The sequence below is a fragment of the Ascoidea rubescens genome (genome assembly GCF_001661345.1).
Source record: "Ascoidea rubescens DSM 1968 unplaced genomic scaffold ASCRUscaffold_10, whole genome shotgun sequence".
Taxonomy (NCBI): domain Eukaryota; kingdom Fungi; phylum Ascomycota; class Saccharomycetes; order Ascoideales; family Ascoideaceae; genus Ascoidea; species Ascoidea rubescens.
In genome coordinates this window covers 276,466-301,472 of record NW_017962922.1, presented here as the reverse complement: position 1 = coordinate 301,472, position 25,007 = coordinate 276,466, and the positions used below count along the sequence as shown (strand labels likewise).

Below are 25,007 nucleotides of genomic sequence, written 5' to 3'. Positions count from 1 at the left end.
CAAAGGTTACCACCTTTCATTCGCACTCTGGCCATACCAGCTCTCTGCTCGCACACCCACCGCGCAGGGACTATAGCGCCAGACAGAACAACCGTGCTTCGATCATAGGTTGGACCCGTTCTCTCAGTGAACGCGCCCGATCCACAGCACGCACATCTCAGTCCAGGCTCGGCAAACGGAACCGGCTTCTGCTCCCAGCCGGCTCAACGCGGCCCATCTGCTTCCGTTGTGTCGTCCCGAATTAATAATCTGTATATATGTATATATACCCTCGTTTTCCCATTATCTTCCCATGGAGCAATCCAACCACCATGACTTCCTCCTACCCCAGCCCTGCTGCCTCTGCTGCCTCTGCCGCTCCCAGCCACAGCTACCAGATCAAAAAGAAGAAGCGAGTGGGAAAGGCCTGCGACTCGTGCCGGATCAAAAAGACCAAGTGTGACGGCAAGAAGCCCTGTTCCAAGTGTCTCGTCGACAACAAGATTTGTACCTTCACCGAGAAACAGTTCAAGAACGACAAGATATATCCCAAGGGCTACATCAACCTTCTCGAAACACGTTTGGACCTTCTCTCGCGATCAATTCTCAAGTTGGTCCACATATACTTGTCCAATGGTGATCTATCCTTCCTCAAGTCCTCCATGTTGAATGCTCCGAGGAGCCCAATTGCCAATGGCACTGATAAAGATAGTAATGATGATAAAAACGATAAAGATGATATAGATCACAGAGATAACTGCACTAATGATGGCGAAAGTGATGTTGAAAGTATCAATGATAATGATGATAGTACTAATAATGACACCATTGCCAACTACGACTCAAAATCAGAGTTTTATCAATACTCTCTTAACGAAATCATCCATCTTCTTATATCCCATAAACAATTGCTAGATGGCTTGCCCATTGAGTGGGACCAAGGCATCTTCATAGCCTCCAGCTACTCGTCCAAAAACTTGCTTCAGTCTTCAAATGCCTTTTCAAAGCACCAACTATCTTTAGCAAACAATAACAATAACAATAACAATAACAATAACAATAGCAATAGCCCAAAATCCGCTAAAATAAAAAAGAAAAATACAAACAACATTACTAATACCATTACTAATGGTAACATTAGCATCAATTCACTAAACCCCGAGGACTTTGAAGATTCTTCTCACATCAAAAAGTCTAAGAAAAGTAAACTCTCAATCAACACCTCTTTAAACCCTCAGAACTACTTGTCCACAGATTACACTTCCCACTCCTCTCACTCTTCCCACTCCTCCCATTCTTCGGCAAATTCTGCCTACAACTCTCCCTCCTCTTCAAAAATGATCAAAACTGAATCGGTCTTTGATCTTCCTTCCTTCAATCTCTCCACATGCTCTCCAACCTCTTCCACCTCAAACTTATCCAATTTATCTCACATAAATAACTTCAATAGCCTCAATCTCAACGACCTCAATAACCTCAACGACCTCAATAACCTCAATGATCTAAATAACTTCAATAATCTAAATAACTTCAATAATCTAAATAACTTCAATAATCTAAATAACTTCAATAATCTAAATACGATAAATACAATAAACACTTTCAACAACATTAACACTATAAACAACTTGAACAACTTGAACAATCTGCTTTTCAACAACACAAACTTGCCCTATAACAATACAAAACTCATTCCAAATTTCTTAAATGAATCCTTCCCCATATCAAATCTAAATCTAAACTGCAACTTGAACATCTTAAACAACAACTTACCCACTCAAAACAACTTGTCCCCAAACTGGGACCTGTTCGAATCACCACTAACCTCTCCTTCCTCCAAATCTCTAATCCTACCAAACTCAAACTCAAACATAAACTTGTCTCCTATAGATAACTCTCTAAATCTATCAAAACCCCTATCAAATGGCCACATAACAAAATCTCATAAAAGATCTCTTTCTCACTCAAAAAACACTTCAAAGAAATCTATATCCCTCAATAACAACCTCAATCTATCTTCCTATAATCAAAATTTAAACAAAACAACATCACCATTATCGTCAACAAATGACAAAAGCAACATTTTGGATATCGATATAGATCTCAATTCTATCAACGGAATACTAGAAGACGTCAAATTGTTTTCTCCCTCAAGTTTTAATAACAATAGTTTAAATAATATATGATTATTACCTTCACTTGCCCTGTATATTATCCCTCAATTTCAATTGAGTTGTTTAATGATTATATTCTCTTCTCTTCTCTTGTATGTTTATGTTTTCATTCTACTAAATAGTTTCTTCGTTTCATCACTTATAATATTAATGAGTTATTTCTTGTTTTTTTGTTTTTTTGTTTCTTTTTTGCTCCCATTCTTTTTCAATGTATACCCTTTTTTGTTTTTCTATAGCTGTCTATACATTAATGAATCTATATTTTAAAATACTCCTCAAATCGCTCTCTACAATCGAAATTCCCTCAACGCTCTTCACAGTCCGATCTGCTTTGCTTCAGTCTTATATCACTCCCATATCTTGCACTAATCATTTACACTAAACGTCACTCATAATTTTACCTTATATTATACTTTCATATATCATTTATAGATTTATATACTTCAATGTTCATTTCAAAAATCGCTCCAAAAATCGCTCCAAAAATCGCTCCAAAAATTGCTCTCAATCTCACTTTCACTTTTCACTTTTTCTTTTTTTGATAATATAACTTATTTATGAGAGGATTACGTTCACGTAATTCTTTGTTTTTATTACCTCGATACTCAACATATGCCATATCTTCTCCACCAGCAAATCCAGCCAATGACCCAGCAACTCTTTGCGCTTTGGATTTGCTTCCAAATTTCCCATTGAACTTTCGCTTTTTACCTCCGGTAGCCAATTTGGTTCCTCTTCCTACAAAATTATCAGCATCGTCTCCTTCCTCAATTCCTGCTTCTCCTTCCTTCGTTAACACACTTTGTAATAATCCTCTTCTCTCTTGAGCTGTTCTATACGCCAAATTTGGTAAACTTTCAATTCCCTTCAAATGCGTAATCACTTTAAATGCATACCCTTGGTCAACTAAAAATGCCTGTCTTTTAGTTGAATAATACATTTCTTGGGTATCCTTTGACACCAACGAATAAAAAAATGCGTTAAACCCTTCATCGTTTCTTCTCTTGGCTCTTAAAATTCTACCCAATCTTTGAGCTTCTTGACGTCTTGAACCATAGTGCGATGAGACTTGGATAAGACATGTAGCTTCAGGTAAATCAATTGATGTATCCCCAACCTTTGATAAAAAAATAGTATTAACTTTTTCATTATGCTGGAAATTTTTCAAAATTGTCATTCTTTCTTGTTGAGGTGTTGATCCACAAATATATGGCTTGCCTAATTTTAATGCATACTCAATTAATGCATAAACATTATCAGAAAATACAATAATTTTATCACCCCGTTGCTCGTGATAATGAATTAAAAATTGACAGGCTTGAAATTTGGTTGGATTCATGATATATAATAACATTCTCTTTCTTGTTGAAGTATGCAAATATTCTTGATAAAATTCGGCTGTCATTGGACACCAAACTTCAGCACATTGAACTTTTGCTATATGTCCCTTTTGAGCTAATTCCATCCAATTTGCTTCGTATAATTTTGGACCAATAAGAAAATTTAAATCACCAATTTTTTCATCTTCTCGAACCAATGTAGCAGTTAGCCCTAATTTAGCGTGAGCAGAAATCGTAATAAGAACGTTTCTAAACATTGCAGCTGGAACAACGTGAACTTCATCTAAGATTAAAAAACCCCATTCGCGATTTTTTAGAAAATCAATAACTTTTTGAGCATCGTGAGATCTACTGCTTTTTTTGGAAATCATTGAGTATGTAGAAACAATTAAACCAGACTCAGTTGCAAACATTTCTTTATTATCTGAAGTAAAAACAGCAACTGATTCGGGATTGATTGTACTCCATTTCAAGAATTCGTTTCTCCATTGCATAACAGAAACAGATGAAGTACATAAAACAATTGTTGATTTTTTAATTGTACATGCAGCAGTGATTCCAACTAAAGTTTTACCAGCACCACAGGGCAAAACAATAATGCCAGATCTTGCTCTACCATTTCCAAACATTTTACTCAAGGATTTTTCTTGGTAAGGTCTGACTTTAGTAGATGGTCTTAAATCAATATCTAAATCAGGGTTGTTGTTATCAAACTTGAAATCATATTCTTCTAAAAGAGGATGTTGAACTTGAATACAACGTTCTTTAACTTTTCCAACTGAATCTTTTACGATTTCAATTGAATGAACAGCGTCGAGATCGTCGTCATCTTTTTCATCGATAATGGAAGTGAATAGGTTATCAATTTCATTACCATTGAGGTTGTTAGTATTATTCAGGGCAGTATTTGCATTATTGCTATCACCATTTGTTTTGCTATTAGTGGCATTGTTATTAGAAGTCTTATTATTTAAAGGATTGTTGATGTTGGTAGAATTAGCAATAGTATTGCTATTATTACTAATGTTATTATTGGGATTGAAGCTATCAACATTGGAAGAATTTTTGGTTTGCGTGATACCATCAGAAGTTTTATTGATAATTCCAGAAGATTCAATTCTACATGAGCTAATAACAGCATCTTTTAATAGCATTTGAATAATGTCAGGCTGAGAACTTTCCAAATAATATTTATTATTCTTAAGAACCAATCTAATTTTACCAAATGATAAAGTGGAATTGATGATGAAATCTTTTGTTGCGACAGTTAATGGAGTTTTAGACAAACGATCTAAAACAGATACAATATCAGTTGGTTCCAAGCCAACAGAAACAGCTGCATATAATGAGTGAGTGGTCAATTTATACTCATGAATATGAGAAGGTCTACTAATTGGTTCAGCGATTGTGATTAAGAAGTCCTGAGCTTGCTCAGCTAAGGGTGAAAAACTTTCTAAAATAATAACGTTGTTTGCGATCCATAAAGGTCTTGAAGAATGGTCTGGTTTTAGTTTCAAATAAGAAAAATCATGATCCTTAAAAATTAAATTCAATTTATCATTATTTTGAATCAAATTCGAAGAATTTGGTTGGTTGCTATTATTATTGGTGTTGTTACCAAAGGGAACTAACTTATTGCTAGCATTGTTCAAATTGTCATCTTCAAAGCTGGTATCGGAGGATTCTCCGTCAGTGAAAGCAGCCTCTAACTCTTGATCGTAAATTTCATTATCAGACAAATGGATATTTGACATTATATTACAACTGATTGAAGGAGCAGTAACAAGTTAACCTTACCAACTAATAGTAACCGCAAATGATTTATTTTTAATCAGAGATAATTTGAATTTGGTCACGGAACACGGAATAACGTGCGCAAGATAATAGTTGTTATTGTGCGTCATATCTTGCATTATATTTTGCCCTATAGCTTGCGCTGTATCTTGCACGACGCCATTACAGCAACTATGTCCACTTTTCTGGAGTCGAGAAATCAAAGTTACTATTTTTGTGGCTCCAAATCTCAATGTCTACAATTCTCCTGAAAATATAACGGAAAAACATTTCCAATAGCGATAAAAGGGGAAGAAACTAGTCTATATATCATCTTATCTAAAAATGTTTATTTCATCTCACCAAGAGACGTTTGTATTTCTGTTCTACAGTTTCATCCAGTAAAAGTCATTACTTACATTAACTTATTATTATGAGCTTTGCATTGTTTCACTTTGTTCTCTTCCTGCTGGCTGTTGAGCATTTGCCATTGGAAATCGTTTGGTTATTCTCATAATCAAATAATCAGAACATCTTTCATTTTGGTTTTATTACTGCATTTTTTATAAGAAACAAAAATGCTAATGCTCCATTCTCAACCGAACTTATAGTGATTATCGAAAACTTCAGAGATTTCTTCCATTTTTGGAACAGTGTATCTTGATACAATCAATAAAAGTTCAATAAATGGATATTGACGTGTCGAAAGTAGGAATAAAGGAAAGAAAGAAGAAAGTTGAATAATTTTTTCACCAGAAGAGGTCTTTATCTATATATTTTTACTAATATAACAAATTATAGTCAATTAGTCTGTTGAATACCTCAATGGTCTCGAATAATTTGTGTAAGTACAAGCTTTTGTCGGGAGCTTTGCAAACAAGAACTGAACCATATCCATTAAGATATTTTCTTGATAGTGCTTTTTCAATCTGATAATCAACATTCAGGACAGTCTTATTATGCCCTATTGTGCCCTATTGTGCCCAATCTGTGTTTTGATAGCCCTGTTTTCCAACTCTAGAGCTCTTTAATAGTTTGACATGATCAAACACCTCTCAAAACAGTTTTCTGGCTTTTTTAGCAACCAGCTTAGTGCTCAATTCAACTTTGAAACATCTTTTTAATGGTTCTGACAAAAGTTAAAATTATTTGAAGCCAAATTAGGTTATGCAACATTTTTTTTTGTGTTAGCATTAAATGCGAGTTGTTTGTTGAATTAGGGTATGTTTGCTTTCATGCATGTTGATGCGAAAAAATAGAAAAGCTATTTCAAGGTTTTTCTATCTAACGAGATAAGCCCAACATGTATCAAACAAGCAGAAGATTTGGAATATAATACGATTCTTTATTCTTTGCTTTGTATTCTCAGAATTGCGTTTTGACTTGCCTTTTATCTTTTGTTTTTACCATTTTTACCCAAGATATCTGGGCCAGCTTTATTATTCCATGGAAATCGGCTGATAGTAAAGTTCAAAATTGATTTAAAAAAATAAAACCTTGCTTTTACCAATACAGCTATTGTAATTGATAAATCCAATAAAGATTTTTATTAAGATTTTTCAGGTAATTTTGTTTCATTAATTGAGTGATGTTAATAACAGTGTTTATGTCTTCTTTTAAGACTTTCTATTTTAAAATAATAATACAAAATATTTCAAGTCTATTTGCAATCTTTATTATCATGGAGTTGAAAAGTTTTGTTTAATATTAATATTAATATTTTCTTGATGAATTTGAACCAATTAAAGATAATGATTGCTACATTGTACTATATTTAAAAGATTGAAATATCAAAGAATATTAAAAACTGTAATAAGGTTAAAATTTGATAGTGTAAAACTATAATTATAATAGATATTATTGAGATCTGCATTTGAACGCAGAAGATTACAAAGAAATGATGGATTAACCAGTGACATTATAATATAAACATAAAATATAAGAAAGAAATTCAAGAACATTGTAAAAGAACAACAAAATACCAAAGTATAAGCACAAAGAAAGGTAAGTTTATATAAAAATATGAGTGAGTGAAATTAATTAAATAGACCAAATGCTAATTGTGTTTTTAGTTATTGAATCAGTAGCTAAAGCTAAACCATCAGGACTTATTGCCATACGACGAATATTTTTTCCATTATTTTTGTCCAATCTCTGAATTATATTGCCTTTTAAAAGATCCCATACTACACCACCGTAGTTATCGACGGATGTAAACATTAATCTACCTGATCTTGAAAAGTTTATATCAAGGATTCCTTCATCGTCCTCGTTATTATCTAGGGATGAAAAAAGTGAAGAGTATTTATCAAAATTTGAACTTTTATTTTTATTCTTTTTGTTAAGATTGGATTGAACATTTAAGTTGCAATTAAAGTCGTTATTAGAGTTAATTGTATATGTGTTTTTAGTATTATTATTGGCATAAACATAATTTGAGTTATTCATTTGATCATTGAAAGAATAATTTTGAATTTGAACGGAACCGACTCTTATATCATAAAGTGAGATATCCTTATTTGCAGTACCGGCAACAAAATTATGGTTGTTTGGTAAGAATTTGACAGCAGTGATTTCATTATTAAAGCTAGTTATTAGATTTTGATTATTTACATTGAATTTAAGAATCGAGGCGGGTTGTCTCAAGTCATGTAGTTTAACTGAATTGTTTCCACTACTAGTTAAAAACAAGTTATTTTTAATAGAGCTGCTGCTAACAATGATGTTATTTGATTGAATGGAAAGAGAAGAAATATCAGAGATGTGATTTTCGTAATTGAGAGTGATTTTCTTTTTATTGATATCCCATAATGAAGCTAATTTTCCTGAGGTGGTTAATAGTGAATTACTATCGATGAACTCAGATTCAGATATATAACTCTTTGAGGGAGATTCCAAAGTTGTTATTATCGAGGGATTTAATAGTTTAGAAGTCATTTCAAAGGAGTTGTAATCGTAAGAATTATTTGAGTTATTTGAGTTATTTGAGTTATTTGAGTTATTTAAATTATTTGAGTTATTTGAGTTATTTGAATTATTTGAGTTATTTGAATTTGTTGATTGAGTACTATTTTTATGACTATGAGTAGGATAGCTGGTAAAATTGGTATTATTGTTAATAAAGTTGTTATTAATTGAGGATATGTATGCTTTGTAGTTTGGTAATTTGAATAAGATGCATTTGTTATCGAGATTACCAGAACAAACAATTTGGTTATTTGGAGATATTGCTACAGAAGTTGTGTAATCAGTTTGGTTTAGCTTTAGGATACCAATTTTAAGACCTAGTTGAGCATTCCAGAAGAGTAAGTTATGGTTATCATCAGCAGTAATCAAGTAGTCTGAATCGTTGGTCCATTTTATGCATTGGATGTTATTCAAATGGCCCTTTAATTCGTAGTATTTTTTCAAGTGTAGATTAGCGTTATTTGAATTTGAGTTGTTAATTAAATTATTGATTTTGGGATTATTTAAGATGAAATTGAATAGATTTGTATCTCTTAAATGCAATAACTTTTTATTGATTTGATTTTCTAGTAGGATTTGTTCATGATCTAGATAGTTGATTTGATTTTGTAGATTGTAAATCTTTTTGTGTATATTTGATTTATCGATAATTGACATTGTTATTATTATTATTATTATTATTATTGGGAGTTATGAGAGTTGAATTGGAAAAGAATAATTTTGAAATTTTGAAATGAGAAGAAATAAAGGTTAAAAAATATCAAAAAAAAAGAGTAAAGAAACAAAGGATAAACAAGGTAAAAGAATGAATAAGAATGAATAAAAGATGAAAAATAAACTAGGATTGCAATTTTAATAAAATAAAATGAATAGAGAATTGTATTTATATCATTTTCAGATCAATTGTTCAATTGATTTTAAAAAATGGAATCACAGTGTGATGCTTGACTAAGAAGCAAAAAAAGATTTAAATTTTACATGTATTGTAGTAAATGAGTGAGTGAGTATTACAGTTAGAAGAACCGAGTAATGTAAATTAAAAATTGATGATAAAAGAATCTAGAATAAAAAACCTACAGGTTGAGTTGAACCAAAGAAAGTAAAATGATCAAATCGTGGTAAGTAATGTTTGGTGTATATAATTAAAAGTTTTAAATACAAATAAAATGTAATAGATATATCTTAAGATTAAAGTTCAGAAACTTAAAATAGAAATGAGATGTGAGAGATAATAATAAAAAAGTAATAAAAAAGTAATAAAAAGAAGACAACAATAGCTATTATGTATCGAACAGAATTGATGAAAACTTATTATTGTGAAACAGATTGCCCCAAACCACAATAGCGAAAGAGTTCAGAGCGAAAAGGGAAGTGAATACAGATTATATGAGGAATTCAGCTTCAAACCAAAAAGAGTCACCAAACAGGGTGGAAAAAAAGAAAAAAGCGTACAATAAAAATAAGTGGACGAGTTGGGAATTGAACCCAAGACCTTCTGCACGCTAAGCAGACGCGCTACCAACTGCGCCACACGCCCTGCTGATGCGCATTTCAAATGCATCTATTATTATGAAGGTAGTACCATTTCTGTGGAAAACATTATGTCTTACCTAAGCCCACTCGAATGCTTACCTAAGCAATGTGCGCCGGCAGTCTTTCCGCGGGTGCCCAAAGCGGCAGTTTGCACCGGAATCCCGCAGGTGCTCAGGTGACGGTGCGCGGGGCGGAAAATCGCTCACGAAAAGAAACAGCCGAAGAAAAATTTTCCACACTAGCGCCGACACAAAAGGCAACCACAAGAAAGAGCAACGCTGGGGATGCTTTTCCCTTTATCTCTCGCAGCTCTGGCGCCATGGGCAGATTGTATAAATACCCGCAAGTCGCTTGCTTTCTTCTGGGCTTCTCTTGATACTCGCTAACAGACCACCATGTACCGCCAGAATATCGGTTTGAGTGTCAAACTCAACCTTAACAGTGCTCTTTCGAGATCCACAAAGCCTAGCACCTTTCGCTGTTTTAATGCTCTTAGAAATCCCACCGCTCTCAGAGACGTCAACAGCACATTTCCAGCCTTAAATGTTATCTCCCGTCACTATTCAGCTGTTTCAAACGACATCCCTCCATCCAAATCTCCTTCTTCCTTCAGGAAATTTATGAAATACTCCTGGAAATTCACCTGGATATCTTCGTTGTTCACCCTTTCCTACTTGGTCTACCTCATCTACGACGAAAACAATCCTAATTTAAAGCAGGTTCCCCATGATAAGAACAAAAAGAACTTGATCATCCTAGGTTCCGGTTGGTCTTCTATATCCTTGTTGAAAAATTTAGATACTACTTTATACAATGTCACAATAGTTTCTCCCAGAGATTTCTTTCTCTTCACTCCTTTATTGCCTTCTGTTCCCACTGGAACTTTAGACTTGAATTCAATCACCGAACCTTTGCAACAAATCATCAAAAGAACCAAGGGCCAAGTCAACTACATTGAAGCTGAAGCAACTAATATTGATCCTGTTTTAAAAAAGATTTCTCTTAAATCGGTTTCTGTCAACAGCTCAAATAACACATCCGAAAAGGACGAAAATGAAAATGAATCTGAAACAATTATTAAAAACTACGATTTAAACTACGACGTCTTGGTTGTAGGTGTTGGCGCTAAGGTTAACACCTTTGGTATTCCTGGTGTTCAAAAATACGCCTGCTATTTAAAAGAAGCCTCCGACTCCTCAAAGATCCGTAAAAACATACTCAAAACAATTGAAGCCGCCTCAATATTGCCAAAGGATGACCCAGAAAGAGAAAGACTATTATCAATGGTTATAGTAGGTGGTGGTCCAACTGGTGTGGAATTCGCTGGTGAATTACACGACTATATTCATGATGACTTGAAAAAATGGATGCCTCAAATTGCTGATGAAATCAAAGTAACCGTAATCGAAGCTTTACCAAACATCTTAAATATGTTTGATAAAAAACTAATTGATTATGCTGAACATATCTTGATTGATGAAACTTCAATTAATTTGCAAACTAAAACTTTAGTCCAAAATGTCGATCAATCAAACGTTTACGCAAAATTGGTCACTGACAAAAACAATATTAACGAAAACCAAAACCAAAATCAAATAATCAAAATACCTTATGGTGTACTAGTATGGGCTACTGGTAATGGTCAAAGAGAAATCACAAATAATTTAATCCAAGCTATTCCTTCTCAAAATAATTCAAAACGTGGTTTGTTGGTTGACGATTGTTTAAATGTTATTGGTGCTAACGATATCTTTGCTTTTGGTGACTGTACTTTTACGAATTATGCTCCAACTGCTCAAGTTGCCTACCAACAAGGTATCTATTTAGCTGATCATTTGAAAAGCTTAGCTAAAATCGATATTCTAAATGAAAAATTATCAGATTTGAATATTTTAAAACAAAAAAATCTCCCCGAAACTAACATTAACTATAACAAAGAAATTAAAACTCTATCCAAAAAATTAATCAACTATCAAAACAGCTTACATGGTTTTACTTATCATCATATGGGGTCCTTAGCTTATATCGGTTCTGATAAGGCAATTGCTGACTTATCTTGGAAAGATTGGCAAACTATTTCAACTGGTGGTATAATGACTTTTGTATTTTGGAGAACTGCTTATGTATCAATGTGTTTAAGCATGAGAAATAAAGTATTGGTTTGTCTTGATTGGTTTAAAGTCGGTCTCTTTGGTAGAGATTTAAATCCAAGAGATACTTGATTTACTCATTAATTTAGTTCAATAGCTATATCATTCAATATTCTATATTCGTTATATTTGGTTTGTTTGTGTTTTTTTTTGTTTTTTTTTTTATTTTTTTCATCTTAATTTCATATCCTTTTCATAACCTTTTCATGTTCTTTTAATTTTATCTTCATTTTCATTTTTACCACTTAATTCTTATCCCATTCATTTTTCATTACCTACCAATTTTCTTATAAATTCTTTTTATACATTTTTTTACTCACTAATTAATCAAGGTCATTTAATTATAAACCATTTGTTCAATTATAAAATATTTAGGAAAAATTATGGAAAAAAGTAAATTTAATTGTCATCGCAAAAATCGCTTGGATTATCCCTAAGCCTGTCAAAATTAAATAGGCTTTCCTATAATCACTGATACCTTCAATTGAATTATTGTCATTTAAATCAATATTTTTTTTAAAAATTGGTAATAGAATGAAAAATAAATTTCCAAAGCTAAATAAATAGCCAATAAAAATAAAAATCCAAATTAATAAATTTTCCAAAAACTTAAAATTAATCAAAAATATCTTGAAAAAATTTAACAATGAAAGTGGTATCCAAACTAAATTTGAATATCCAAAAATTTCAATAATTTTAATTAGTTTTAAAAATCTTTTAAAATTCAACCATTTGGCTATTAAATATATTATAACTGGTATAATAATAGTATAAGAATATAAATAAATTAGTGAATTTGTTAAATTATTAAAATTGGAGTTACTAATCAAATTATTATTATCATTATCATTATTATTATCATTATCAGGATTCTGATAATTTATCCCGTTTTTGATAAAGTTGTATAACAAATCTGAAGATGATTTTGAAAAAAATAATATAAATGAAATCGTTGCAATGATCCAAATTGGTCCATAAAGTTCTCCAATATCATCTTCAATATTATTAAAATTCGAATTGATGTAAAGAGGATTTAAATTTTTCGATGTTGAAATTTTATAGTTTGAATAAATATTTAAATAATTCAATACTTTTTTGAAGAAAAACGATGAGGTCAAATTAAAATACTTTCTATAATAATTTATCGAAAAATAATTACTTGATGATTCTAATTCATTGGTATTACTATCTCTAACATCATCGCTGACTTGATATGTTGATTGAGATTGAGATTGAGAATGAGATTGAGATTGAGATTGGTTATGATTCATCAACAACGGGTCATTGAAAAATATATCATCGTCATCAATATCGACGTCGGTAAGAGTAACTTTTTTCCTATTAGTTTTGGGGACATTTGTAACATCAGACTCTACAAAAGATGAATCAAAATCATTTAATAGAGCATCCTCCTTGATTCGACTCAGTGTAAAGTTACTGTTGGTATTCCTTTTTTGTGTTACAGAATTGTCAAAAACATCATCATCTGCATCAATTAATTTATCATACTTAGACCCAGCCATTTTAACGATGGAAAGAATGAATTACTTCAGCTCTCTTTAGTATATCTGATAGTTCTGAGGTTCGTGAAAAGATAGCAGTGGTCAGTAAAATGTTAACATTTTTATCCGCATTTTTTCCTTACAAAACCAATACGGCTAATTATTAAGGTTCCTTCGAAGTGGACGGATTTTTATCCTGTCATCTTTAGTTATATCAAAGTGATAAGCATGACAATAATTAGTACTATTTCAAACATAAATAAAGTATTGAACAGTTAAGAAAACATAATATTCATTAAATCAAATTTTTTGCTCAAAACTGGTGTGCCCAAAACCCAATCCAAAATTATTTCCAACTCAATTTTCCAATGGGCCAGGTTTTGTTGAAAGTTGTTGTGCAGATCGCTTATTCTATCCGTACATTATTTATCCGTATCTCGGATACGAATAACTCTAGCAATAAATAGTCCGATACACGTCCGTTCGCTTGAACGAAAAATACATCAGATATATTCTTTTTCTTTTTCTTCGACCATCGCGCTCGAATTATTGTGGCCTAGTCACGCGCCACATTTTTTTAAGATGCAATTGTTGGTTGGATGTCACATGGAATTCGGTGAAATATATGTCTCACAGAGATTTTATATATAATCCAATTAATAGCTAAGCGTAGTGGTAGAAATAGTCATTTAGTTTACAATTGTGACCTGTTGATATCAATAAATAATTATAGAGCTCAATGGTCAAAACCAGTCACTGCTCCAACCCAGCCCAAACCCATTTGAAGTTTGGCCAGAAAAAGTTTTTCCAAACCCAGCTCAAACGGTTTTGACACAATTTCCGTGGCTAGTGTGCATGCTGTGGCTGGTTTTTGTGATTGTGATTGGTTCAACGGTCACTTCTTTGATTGATGTGATGATTTGCGGCAAATGCATTCCAGGAATTGTTTATGATATATTAAAATGCAAATATCGCTATGAACAGCGTTAGTAATATCCCATATAATATAACCAACAATGGACCTACAAATATACATAAAATATATATATATATTTATTTGAAAGTGTTGGGAAGTAATAGGATAGATAAAATGTTAAGATAGAAAAGTGATGATAAGAATAAAATGTTGAGATAGATAAAATCATAAGATAGATAAAATCATAAGATAGATAAGGTGATGAGATAGATAAGGTGGTGACAAAGAGAAAAAAAATAAAAGAACATTAAAATAAAGATAATATTAAAATGAAATGATAAGATAAACTGTTCAGATATTTTATCATTTATTATAAAATACTCAATTACTGTTCAAATGATATATTGATAAACTGATGATCAAAATCAATCCTCATTCACAATAATTAGACACCCATGTTGGCAACCATCATATCCATTTTTGCTGCAACTTGAATAATTCTGCAGCTCAAATGTTAATTGCTGAGATGGCTACTGTTGAGCAGATACAGAATTAATGTAAGTAAAAACAATGTCCATTGAGTCTATGACGGCATCCAGCTCCAAACTCACATATCTTTGTTTTGTAATTTAATGGTACTGCTCTTGCTTCACGTAGCTCGTTAAGACTATGAGCGAAATGGCAGGTGTTCATGTATTGGCATGGATATCCTTCAAGGTAAGAAACACATAGTTCTGTTTTGTACAAGAAATTGTGAGGCCTTGATTTCATTATAACAGGTCTTTGGAAACGTCGATTTCGGTTGCAATTACGGATGCGATTTCGGTTTAGATCTTGACATTGTTGACCTTGATCTTGATTTTGTTGATTCTGATATATTTCATATTGATCTTTTTGATTTTGGTTTAGATCTTGATCTTGTTGACCTTGATTTTCTTGAGATAATTGATCATTTTGATATTTTTCGAATCCAGCCTGAATCTGTTGAAGATATTCATGTTCTTTTTGAGTTTGATTTTGGAATTGTTGTTGTTGATTTGCATGTTCCTCTTGTTGGCTTGATGTACTTGTTGAGTTTTTTGTGCCTTGTGCACACATTTTGAAAATGGTATTGTTATTTTTGAACATCTTGTTCAAATGTTGTGCTAGTGATTGATGATACATCTTGCCGATTGTACGATAACTCTCTAGCTTCATTTGCTCAAATATGTGTATGTCACGAATGCAATCAACCACAAAACGATGCTTTTGTTGAATTATTGGGTTGTTAGAGAGCTCCTGAACATACTCACTCAACATATTTGACAATTCTTGAGCACAATAATAGATCTTGTGATTGAGATGGATTTGAATGTCTTTTCTGCAATAAACGAATGCTGCTGGATCATTAAACGATTTGAACTGGGCTAATGAGTAGATATATTTTAAGATGATTTCAAGATAATGGTCATTCTGTTTGTCTAGCTTGCACAGACATAACTGATGTGATTTATTAAATGGTCCAAAACATCCTGGATTGTGAGTTACAACAATGCTATCAGCATTGACACCAGCATTGACACCAGCATTGACACCAGCATTGACACCAGCATTGACACCAGCATTGACACCAGCATTGACACCAGCATTGAAACTACCACTGAACTGATTGTTGTTGATGGTCAAATTCATATTCCTGATATTATTATAAATAATTCGATTGTCGCCATTGCCAATATTGTTGCCATTATTATCTGTGTTTGTGTTGTTGTTGACATCGACATAATTATAATTATTGTTATTATTATTATTGTTATCATCATCACTATCAACAAGATAATGATATATGCTATTACTATATTTGACAAGATTGTCATCAACAACATCACTAGCAGTATCAGCAGCTTCATTATTAGAAATCAAATTAAAATGATCATTACCAATACCAATGTTATTAGAAAGACCATTATAAAGACTATTATAAATACCATTACCAAAACGATTACCATTAGAACGGGTATTAAAAATACTACTATATTTGTTACTGTCAACTTTGCCACTATTGAAATTGATATTGCCAGTATCTATACTGGAACCACCAAAATTACCGACACCATAACCATCTGTGCTAGCCAAGCAATTACTATTAATGTTAGTGCTATCATGAATTGTATTGATGGAGCTGTTGTTGGTTGTTGTTGGGACTGGTGAGAGTAGTAAGAATGGTGAGATTGGTGAGAATGGTGAGAGTGGTGAGGGTGGTGAGGGTGGTGAGGGCGATGAATATTTCCTAATACTATTGTTGGAAAACATTACAAATATTACAATCAATGCAACTAATGCAACTAATATAAAAGATATGAAGTTTCTGAAGTTTATAAAGCTTAGGAATGTGATAAAGATTATGAAGATTACCAAAGTTATGAAAATTAGAAGTACTATAGCTACTGGAAGTACTATAGCTACTGGAAGTACTATAGCTACTAGAAGTACTATAGCTACTAGAAGTACCAGAGGTGGTAAAACTATGCTGATTATATATTATCAGAAATCAATCAATCAAAGCAGAATCAGTGATATTTATATCAATTTAATTGCACAAAAATCGGAGGCAAAAGTGACCATGCTATGTTTACATCTCACCTGAATGCCAAATTGGGCAGATAACCTGAACCAATGATTTGGACAAGTGTTTTGATTTGATGGTTCAATCTGAATAAAAATCGATACATCGTTCAATCTTTATAAAAATCGATACATTGTTCAATCTGATGATTTCGAGGGAAAAACAAACATAATTTCGAGGGTGGAATCTGAAAAAATAGCTGATATCTCCAGATTTGATTTCAATATCTCACTCGTAAGTTGGCTATTGGCATAACATGATAAACAAACAAATAACATACTATTTATTGCTGTTGGCGTCGGATGCCAGACCTGCTACTGCAGACAGTGAGCAGAAAGTAACAGTTGTTCAGCACAGGTCTAATCAACAAAATCACTGTAAAATGCCATCAGACACATGGTACCAGATACATCCATTGATTGCACACAAACTTCCTTTTAGCAAGGCTATCGAGCTATCCTGCGATTGGTGTACAGACATTAGAGAGTAACAACCTTCCGGTCAAACATTTGCACTAGGTATAAAGATGTATATGTGTAGAGCGTATAGAGCAAGGGATTTTAAGAAAATTGGAGAGAGTGCAAAATATCCAAACAAAACAGCAAATAAGGATGAGAGTGTGTGTAGATGTTACAAACACAGATGGTGGTAAGTATGGTTTCGGCATCAGGCGAGACGCAAAATGCACAATAACGCACTGTATACATACGCAGCATGGTGCACTGGTGTGCCTGTGGTGTGATGACGTTTAGTAAGCATAGAATTACATAGAGTTGCACACATTGAAATGTTCTTTTCCGAATCTGGCACAACTACAACCGGATCTGGTTGTACCCTCGTTTCTCAATTTATTCAGTTCTTGAATCTTCGTCACCATCAACCTCCTTGTCGTTTACTTTGTACTTTTATTATTTCAGATAATTGAGATATAAATAATACCCAAGATAACTGAAGTAAAACATTCAAGTCATCTTCAAAAAAGTAGTTTTAAGAATAATAAGTTAATTGATGTAGATAACAACATTATCATATTTGAAAATAACTATCTGCAAATTTTTCTCAAGAAAAATTAAATAATTAATGTAATTAATATCTAATACCATGAATTTTTTTTTTAATATATTTAAAATTTCGTGTTCTATTTTAAGTTGAATGAAATAATAAACCGTAACAAATATTATACATTGAACAATCTTTTAAGAAAATCAAAATGAAAATAATGAGCAATGATGAGTAAAGATAAAGAGGCAAACACTTAAAGAACAGCAAAAAACAAAAATGAAATATAAGGTGCTCATAAAAACAATTAAGTTATTCTTTCTAGAACATTTTCATATAATTTGCTAACTTCATACTTGTAGTCATTGACATTAAATTTTCCAGTTAAACTTATAACAGATAGTCTACTTCTTTCAGTTATGGTACATAATCTAACTTTATCTGTATTACTTAAAGAATTGTGACTGTCGATTAGTAAAACAAAATTTAAATCAATTAGTTGAATCAATTGAATTAGTTTTAGAAGAGTTTTTTTATTGAATTTAAACTTATTATTAAAATGTAGATAGTCTAATAAATCACCAGAAATTTTAATCAAATATTGAGTTTGATAGCCGTAATTAAATGTAGTTTCTTTAATTGAATATTCAATAAATCTCACCAATTTAATTAAATCGTCTAATAATTCAATTAATTCTTTATAAGCAGGGGGCCTATTATTGTTACTAGTAGTAGTATTGTCTTCATCGTCATTGAAAGATTGAACGTATTTTTTTTGAACATTGATTAATTCAGTATCAATATACATTATTAATTTTGAATGTTGTTTATTAGTCAATTTTTTTTTGTTTATTGTTTGATGTACTGAAATATCTAAATAATTTTTTTTGTTTTGATGCGTATTGTGGAGTGTATGGTTATTATTGACAAATGATTTCGAAGGTTTGAAATCAGATAGTTCAGATTCAGAGGTTTGATAATCTAAATCCATATCAACATCACTTGAAATGTAATTTGAAAAACCATTAGAAACAATATTGGCGCTGTCTGTATCGAGATCAATGTCGATTTCGTTTTCGTCATCATTATCGTTTCCTATGCTGAATTGCACTCTAGAACAGTTATTGTAAAATTTATTCTTTGCAGGTATTATATGGTCGTTATGATTGTGGTGGTAAGATCCGCGGCCAATATTCTCATTGATAGTCTTGCTGATATTGTTATCTTCCTCATTGTCCTCATCATCATCAGATAAGTCGGGATTTAAGTCCATATTTAAATGCAATTCTAAACTCTCCTTGGCCAAATCAGAGTTCTTTCTGAAAAACGTCGATGGTAGTTCTTCATTACCCTTGGGATGTAGTGGGGTATCAGGTTGGTTGTCATAGCTGGGCTGATTGCTGGAGTTGTCGTTGTTGGCACCAGTATTGATGTGGGTGTTGCCGTATAGCTCAGGGCCGGCAGCAATGTTACTGTTAAGCATGTTGGAGGTGGGCTGGGATCACAGTAGAGCACTTGGGTTACACTGAAAAAGCAGAGCTTGCAAGATCTGGGGTGGGCTCTCCTTATATCAGCATCACCAAGAGCATATTCGTTGCAAGCTCTGAGCAAGTGATCGAGAGTCACTGTTTGTTAGAGCCCTGTTTGTTAGAGCCCTGTTTGTTAGAGCCCTGTTTGCGGGGCACGTGTATTGGAAGGAGATGTGTAGGGAGGAAAAAGCAGAAGCAGAAGAAGCAGAGAGAGAGATGTGCATGTCTATGATCTGATGTAGGTGGCGTCTATCTTCTTTAACGATGGGCCTAAGATCATCCTGATCTTCCTTCTGTAGGAGGTCAAGTTGCTCTTTTGCACCGGATTGCCTTCAAAGTAAACTGTCTCCAAGCTGGTGCACCCTTTCAACTCAGTTTCGATGTTTTTGAAGTCGCTTATATAGTTGTTGCTTAACCATAGATCTTGAAGGTTTTTCAAGTGATTCAAGTTTTCTAGCCTCTCGATTCTGTTACTTGTTATATCTAGCGTGTTTAGTTTCAAGTTTTTGTCCAAGTTTTCAATTTTGGTGATGCCATTATGCGATAGATATAATTCTTCGAGATTGGTTAAATTTTCTAAATTTTCAATTTTAATGATTCTGTTTGATTGAATCGATAAAATTTTCAAGTTTTTCAAGTTTTGTAAATTTTGTAAATTATTGATTTTGTTTTTACCTAACCACAATTGTTCTAAATTGATCAAAGATAGAATTTCCAGATTAATTTCATGAATTTTATTGCCACCTAATTCCAAGTTGACTAAATTAACCAAGTTTTTCAAATTTGATATCTCTTCAATTTTGTTTTGAACAAAATAAAGATTTTTCAACTTGGTTAAATTTTCAATATTTTTGATATGTTTGATTTTATTAAAGGATAAATCTAAATTGATTAAATTTGTAAATAAATTCAATTCACTTGAAATATGTTTAATTCTGTTATCGTACAAGTCCAATTCCTCAAAATCAGATTTGTTATTAAAATATTTAATTGCGTTTAAATTTTCAATTAAATTTTGTCTCAAGCACAAGTATTTCAAATTGTTGAATCTATTTAAATTCAAATCCTTTAATGAAGTGATTTTGAGATGAATCAATTCAATATAATCAGTATCAATTGGTATATCGTTAGTTAGATCAGCATCAGCATTGATTAAGTCTGGATGATTATCAGGGATTACTTGACCTGGATAATTGTTTTTCAATTGGTTTTCCAATTTGGTTGACTTATTTTTCTCATTATCTTCATCGTCAGAATCGTTGTTATTATCATTATCATTATCAGTTCCAGAAAAGATTTCGTCATTGGAATGGTGAGTGTTTGTAGTACCACTGTTTGAATTTTGAAGAGTTGGTAATAAGTCTTTAATCTCAGATAGATTCATATCTTGATTATCAGTTCTCTCAATTGCCATTTTAAAATTTGAACAAAGAACAATAAAAACAACTATACTAAATAAAGATGGTTTCAAGTAAAAATTATTGTTGCAAAGGTTTGATTGTTTTTTGTCTATTTAATTTCTATTTAATTTCTATTTCTAATGTCTATTGCGTTAATAATGATGATAATTTAACACCAACTCCTTTTTCGTTTGTTTCTAGACTAATAGCAGTTTAACTTTAATTATATTGACTTAACTTTGTATAATGATTCCAGGTAAAAAAAAACGAAAAAAAAGGCGGATTACATAATAAAAAACTGAATTGCAAATGATAAATTATGCCATTTTATATCTATGTACAATAACTAATATAAATCGTTTGATTAATTGAATTGCATAAATTACTTAAATACGGAGAACATTAAATACTTAATTAAGAAATTAATCTATCAATTAGCCTCGGGGTGGTTAACGATATACTCAATGACTTGACCAACAGACTTGATTTCATCAGCGTCATTATCTGGAATTTCAAAATCAAACTCTTCTTCAATTGCTACTAAGACTTCAACAACATCCAAGGAGTCAAGACCTAAATCGGTAGCAAAATTTAATTCGTTGGAGATCTCAATATCTTTGGTCTTTTCAAAACTTTTAATAACATCGTAAACTCTTTTGGATACATCATCTTTAGTCAAGGAGGAATAGTTTCTTCTAAGAAAGCTTAATTGGTTATTTGGGTTATTAATGAAATTCAAATTTTTGTTTGTGAAGGCATTTGGAATAATCTTCGAAGTGTTTTGAGCAGAAGAAGTTGTGATTGAGCGTGAAGCAGATGGCACCAAAGATTTGACAATAGTAGCAGAACGAGGCAAAGAACGAACAGCGAATTTGAACATTGTTGAAGAAGAAAACAAAGAAAACAATAAAGACGAAGAGCAAGACAAATATCTAAAGGACTAAACCACGACCAAACAGACTGATAAACAACAAATTGTAGATTTGTGATTAGAAATGAGCTGCCTCTCGCACTTTTTTCGCTCAACCAATCCACTCTCCAAAATAGCAATACACGTGATATGGGCTCGCAACCCCGGCGGCATTTGAAGGCTGCCTAATTTGGCGTGCCGGCGATGGAGATAAACGCGCCTGTATCTGCTAGCTATAGAAGAGCTTTCCATCAGCTCCAGTCTGCTTAAGAGTTGGTGTGTCGCTTGCAGCTTCAGGGGATAGGCAGTCTACCTATGGTTGCTTCCTCTTAATATAGCCAAACATGGCACCAACAGTGGTGAGCTTTTTGGCTTCTTCGTCTGGAATTTTCATACCATACGCATCCTCCGACAATGTTATTATTTCTGCATCTTCAATGAATCAGCACCCAAATCTTCGACAAATCTGCTGCTATTCTGTACTTTTCCTCGTCTTACTTCAAGATATTCAGCGATGAAGGTTTTGAATTCACCACCAACAGTAGATGAGTAGTATCTTTGAGCAGAAAACCCTTTTTGGGTAAAGAGATTGTTCCTTAAGCTTGGAATGGCCTTTGGAGTTGAGAAAAATAAGAATCTAGCAGCAGCAATGTGGTAGGGAATAACAGTCATTGATTTTCTAAGCATCTTGAATAGTAGCGATTTGATGAAGCAATGCAAACTGCTGATATATTTTAGATTTACTAGAGTGAAAAATTGATCGCGAATAACTAAAAGGTTTTCATTTTCCCATCTTCATATCTTTTTATATTGTAATTTTTTCACCAACGTCAAGTAATAAACAACATTGTCTCAGCGACACGTCAAGCATCGCTTCTCATCAAAACTCAGGGTTCCAATCTCATTTTCCTGTGCCTCTACACTTTAATTTTTATGTGTTATTGAATTTGTGTTGAAATGGAAAACCGTCCAATCAATTTCATCAAAGCTTTCTTTCATAAACTTCTTAGGTTCCTTAGAAATGGTTACATTTTATATTTCTTGTTATTATCATATCGTATTTGTTCTGCTCAGATTGTAATAAGTAAGGAAACATTTTTTTTTGTTTTCTTCTGTCCAATTCCTTGTTTCAAAATCTTATCTATTTGCGATTTACATATCATTAAAATTATTATAAAATTTGCAACTATTGAACTTAATTGAAGTATAAAATTCAAGTGATGAGCGATGATCCCTAATACTGGTACAAAAAAACAAAATAAACACTGATCATAATTCTGTAATAAATCTATGAAACTTTATTAGCATTAAAATTCATCAATTTAATCAATTTAATCAATTGGATGTGTTTTATTGTTAAATAACATTTAATAGTAATCGCTATCAAAATCATCATAATCATCATCAGAATTATATCCAAACTCATACTCTTGAGCAAATGTGCCCAATTGATCAATTTTTTCCTCCTTATCATCCATCTTAAAAAACCTGTTCCCAGTGTTTTGAACAATAAAATTCAATTTATTTAAATAAGTTCTCGTATTAAAATCATTAATGCTATAGCTCGATATCAAGTTATCATTTTCCTTAACCAATTTTAAATCGTCCATAGGAAATGAATCATTATCGTTATCCAAAAATCCAATATTTGAATGAAGTTTACTTAAATTATTTGAATTGGTTCCATTAGAAATTAATTTATTTTGATCCTTTTCAATGATATCATCAATCCTTTTTGAATTTTCTTTTTCTTCTTCTTCATTGATATTCTTCTCGTTATTCTTATTCTTAAGTACTGTACGAGATACATATATTTTATTAAATGTCTTATTTTGCCTATTTTTATTTTTAAATTTATTAAATTTATCTTGAAATCTTTTGTTCCCTAATTCAAGCTCAAAAAAGCTTGATGAGTAATCAATAGTGTAATTGCTATTACTATTATTACTATTATCAACGATTATGGAATTAATATCACCAACTATATTTCTATTCGATCCAATATTTAATGAATTCTCAATATGACTCATGCTAATATTCAACTTTTTATCGCAAAATAGTATATTCAAATTTTCATAATTCAAAAATTGAATAGCTGCATTATGCCATGAGCTTTTATTATTATAATTGCTATTGTTTAAATAATAATTCTTTGAAATCTTAGGTAACGAATCAATTGGGAAAAACATTGTTGATGAATCTAATATTGTAACTAAACTTTTAATCCGACTTATTAATCCGGCTGAAACTTTATTTTTCTCAACATTATTATTAAATAATCCATAAGTAAATAGATTCTTCTTGTTTAAATAATCATCTTTTATAAACTCTAAAAACTGATTCAATAAACCAGGCCAACCTGAATCAATATCAATAATCAAATTTAGTCCAGATAAGTTATCGCACTTTTCAATAAAATATCGGATATTATTCTCAATATAATCTTCATTATAATTCAATTTAACTTTATCATATTCTAATACACCTTGATCAAAATCATTAAATGGTACTTTGTTCCTATTTTCATTACTATTATTGTGAAATTTTAATTTGCCATTGGGATAATGAATTGGGTGATATTCCCAATCGTTTAAATTATTGAATGAATTTCGATCATATATGACTCTAGAATAATCTGACCAATATAATGTATTATCAAGACCCAATAAATTATTTTTCTTTAGTTTAATCTCTTGCAATTTTGTGCTCTCCAATTCTCCATCTAAATACTTTTGATAATCATTTTTTTCAATTCTTGATTGTTGGATTTTAATAATTTCGCCATCCCAATTGTAGCTGTTGTTGTTGTTGTTGTTGTTGTTATCATCATTAAACGATTCAAAATACTGGTACTGATTCAATGAGCCAAAGGCATTTTTGAAATCCCATAAAATTGCTCTTGGATTGAAATCAAGAGTGTTTGTTATTCTGTTTAAATTTGAGCTCAAAAAGACATTGGGATTGGTAATTGAATGAGAAGCTCCCTTAGTGTAATCCAAATACGATTCCTGGGAGTTGAAAAAATGGGTGGCCAAGTGGTTGGCTTTATTGGACAACGATAGCGTCAATATCTCATGCATCTTTGCGAAAGCCAACAAGAACCCACTTCTTCCCTTTTCAGTCCACGATATAATAACCTTCACCTCACAAGCAACAAAACTTCAGCCGAAAAAAGCATCGGAGCTCGTTTGCCGTAGCCAGCTTCCAGTGTAGTGGCTCTGCAGACACAC

The 25,007-nt window shown here is 32.1% G+C and overlaps 11 protein-coding genes and 1 non-coding gene across 12 annotated transcripts; 3 read left to right on the top strand and 9 right to left on the bottom strand.

Moving 5' to 3' along the window:
* Positions 1–179: 179 nt before the first annotated feature.
* ASCRUDRAFT_107756 (Zn(II)2Cys6 transcription factor domain-containing protein) lies at positions 180–2,263 on the top strand. The gene has a single exon (XM_020188697.1). The coding sequence runs from the start codon at positions 258–260 to the stop codon at positions 2,163–2,165; it is 1,908 nt and encodes a 635-aa protein (XP_020046190.1). The 5' UTR covers positions 180–257; the 3' UTR covers positions 2,166–2,263.
* Positions 2,264–2,682: 419 nt separating this feature from the next.
* SSL2 (TFIIH/NER complex ATPase/helicase subunit SSL2) lies at positions 2,683–5,052 on the bottom strand (the record flags this gene model as incomplete). The annotated part of the gene is made up of 2 exons (XM_020189865.1): positions 2,683–4,455; positions 4,546–5,052. Coding segments are annotated over 2 exons (2,280 nt in total), but the record flags the coding sequence as incomplete, so codon positions are not given.
* Positions 5,053–7,274: 2,222 nt separating this feature from the next.
* ASCRUDRAFT_14467 (WD40 repeat-like protein) lies at positions 7,275–8,890 on the bottom strand (the record flags this gene model as incomplete). The annotated part of the gene is made up of 1 exon (XM_020189214.1): positions 7,275–8,890. The coding sequence occupies one exon, from the start codon at positions 8,888–8,890 to the stop codon at positions 7,307–7,309; it is 1,584 nt and encodes a 527-aa protein (XP_020046188.1). The 3' UTR covers positions 7,275–7,306.
* An 807-nt stretch (positions 8,891–9,697) lies between these two features.
* Positions 9,698–9,770, bottom strand: ASCRUDRAFT_t121. Its single transcript has one exon. It is a non-coding gene; the product is annotated as a tRNA-Ala (tRNA).
* A 298-nt stretch (positions 9,771–10,068) lies between these two features.
* NDE1 (NADH-ubiquinone reductase (H(+)-translocating) NDE1) lies at positions 10,069–12,108 on the top strand. The gene has a single exon (XM_020193633.1). The coding sequence runs from the start codon at positions 10,162–10,164 to the stop codon at positions 11,986–11,988; it is 1,827 nt and encodes a 608-aa protein (XP_020046187.1). The 5' UTR covers positions 10,069–10,161; the 3' UTR covers positions 11,989–12,108.
* Positions 12,069–13,607, bottom strand: YIP5 (Yip5p). The gene has a single exon (XM_020194945.1). The coding sequence runs from the start codon at positions 13,437–13,439 to the stop codon at positions 12,288–12,290; it is 1,152 nt and encodes a 383-aa protein (XP_020046186.1). The 5' UTR covers positions 13,440–13,607; the 3' UTR covers positions 12,069–12,287.
* Positions 13,608–14,886: 1,279 nt separating this feature from the next.
* Positions 14,887–16,626, bottom strand: ASCRUDRAFT_81759 (zinc finger CCCH domain-containing protein; the record flags this gene model as incomplete). The annotated part of the gene is made up of 1 exon (XM_020194658.1): positions 14,887–16,626. The coding sequence occupies one exon, from the start codon at positions 16,624–16,626 to the stop codon at positions 14,887–14,889; it is 1,740 nt and encodes a 579-aa protein (XP_020046185.1).
* A 1,619-nt stretch (positions 16,627–18,245) lies between these two features.
* ASCRUDRAFT_9084 (TFIIH complex subunit TFB6) lies at positions 18,246–19,421 on the bottom strand (the record flags this gene model as incomplete). The annotated part of the gene is made up of 1 exon (XM_020195065.1): positions 18,246–19,421. The coding sequence occupies one exon, from the start codon at positions 19,419–19,421 to the stop codon at positions 18,246–18,248; it is 1,176 nt and encodes a 391-aa protein (XP_020046184.1).
* A 272-nt stretch (positions 19,422–19,693) lies between these two features.
* Positions 19,694–20,851, bottom strand: SDS22 (type 1 protein phosphatase-activating protein SDS22; the record flags this gene model as incomplete). Its single annotated transcript, XM_020190701.1, has 1 exon — positions 19,694–20,851. One exon carries the CDS (start codon positions 20,849–20,851, stop codon positions 19,694–19,696), a length of 1,158 nt encoding a protein of 385 aa, XP_020046183.1.
* Positions 20,852–21,297: 446 nt separating this feature from the next.
* Positions 21,298–21,552, bottom strand: ACP1 (acyl carrier protein; the record flags this gene model as incomplete). The annotated part of the gene is made up of 1 exon (XM_020189745.2): positions 21,298–21,552. A coding segment is annotated over one exon (255 nt), but the record flags the coding sequence as incomplete, so codon positions are not given.
* Positions 21,553–22,599: 1,047 nt separating this feature from the next.
* On the top strand, positions 22,600–23,062 carry ASCRUDRAFT_107688 (uncharacterized protein). Its single transcript, XM_020188696.1, has one exon. It carries the CDS (start codon positions 22,735–22,737, stop codon positions 22,978–22,980), a length of 246 nt encoding a protein of 81 aa, XP_020046181.1. The 5' UTR covers positions 22,600–22,734; the 3' UTR covers positions 22,981–23,062.
* Positions 23,063–23,144: 82 nt separating this feature from the next.
* Positions 23,145–24,857, bottom strand: DML1 (Dml1p; the record flags this gene model as incomplete). Its single annotated transcript, XM_020195062.1, has 1 exon — positions 23,145–24,857. One exon carries the CDS (start codon positions 24,855–24,857, stop codon positions 23,145–23,147), a length of 1,713 nt encoding a protein of 570 aa, XP_020046180.1.
* Positions 24,858–25,007: the final 150 nt, after the last annotated feature.

Coding starts and splice junctions, on each gene's coding strand:
- ASCRUDRAFT_107756 (XM_020188697.1), top strand. CDS start 258: ATGTATATATACCCTCGTTTTCCCATTATCTTCCCATGGAGCAATCCA.
- NDE1 (XM_020193633.1), top strand. CDS start 10,162: ATGTACCGCCAGAATATCGGTTTGAGTGTCAAACTCAACCTTAACAGT.
- ASCRUDRAFT_107688 (XM_020188696.1), top strand. CDS start 22,735: ATGGAAAACCGTCCAATCAATTTCATCAAAGCTTTCTTTCATAAACTT.
- YIP5 (XM_020194945.1), bottom strand. CDS start 13,439: ATGGCTGGGTCTAAGTATGATAAATTAATTGATGCAGATGATGATGTT.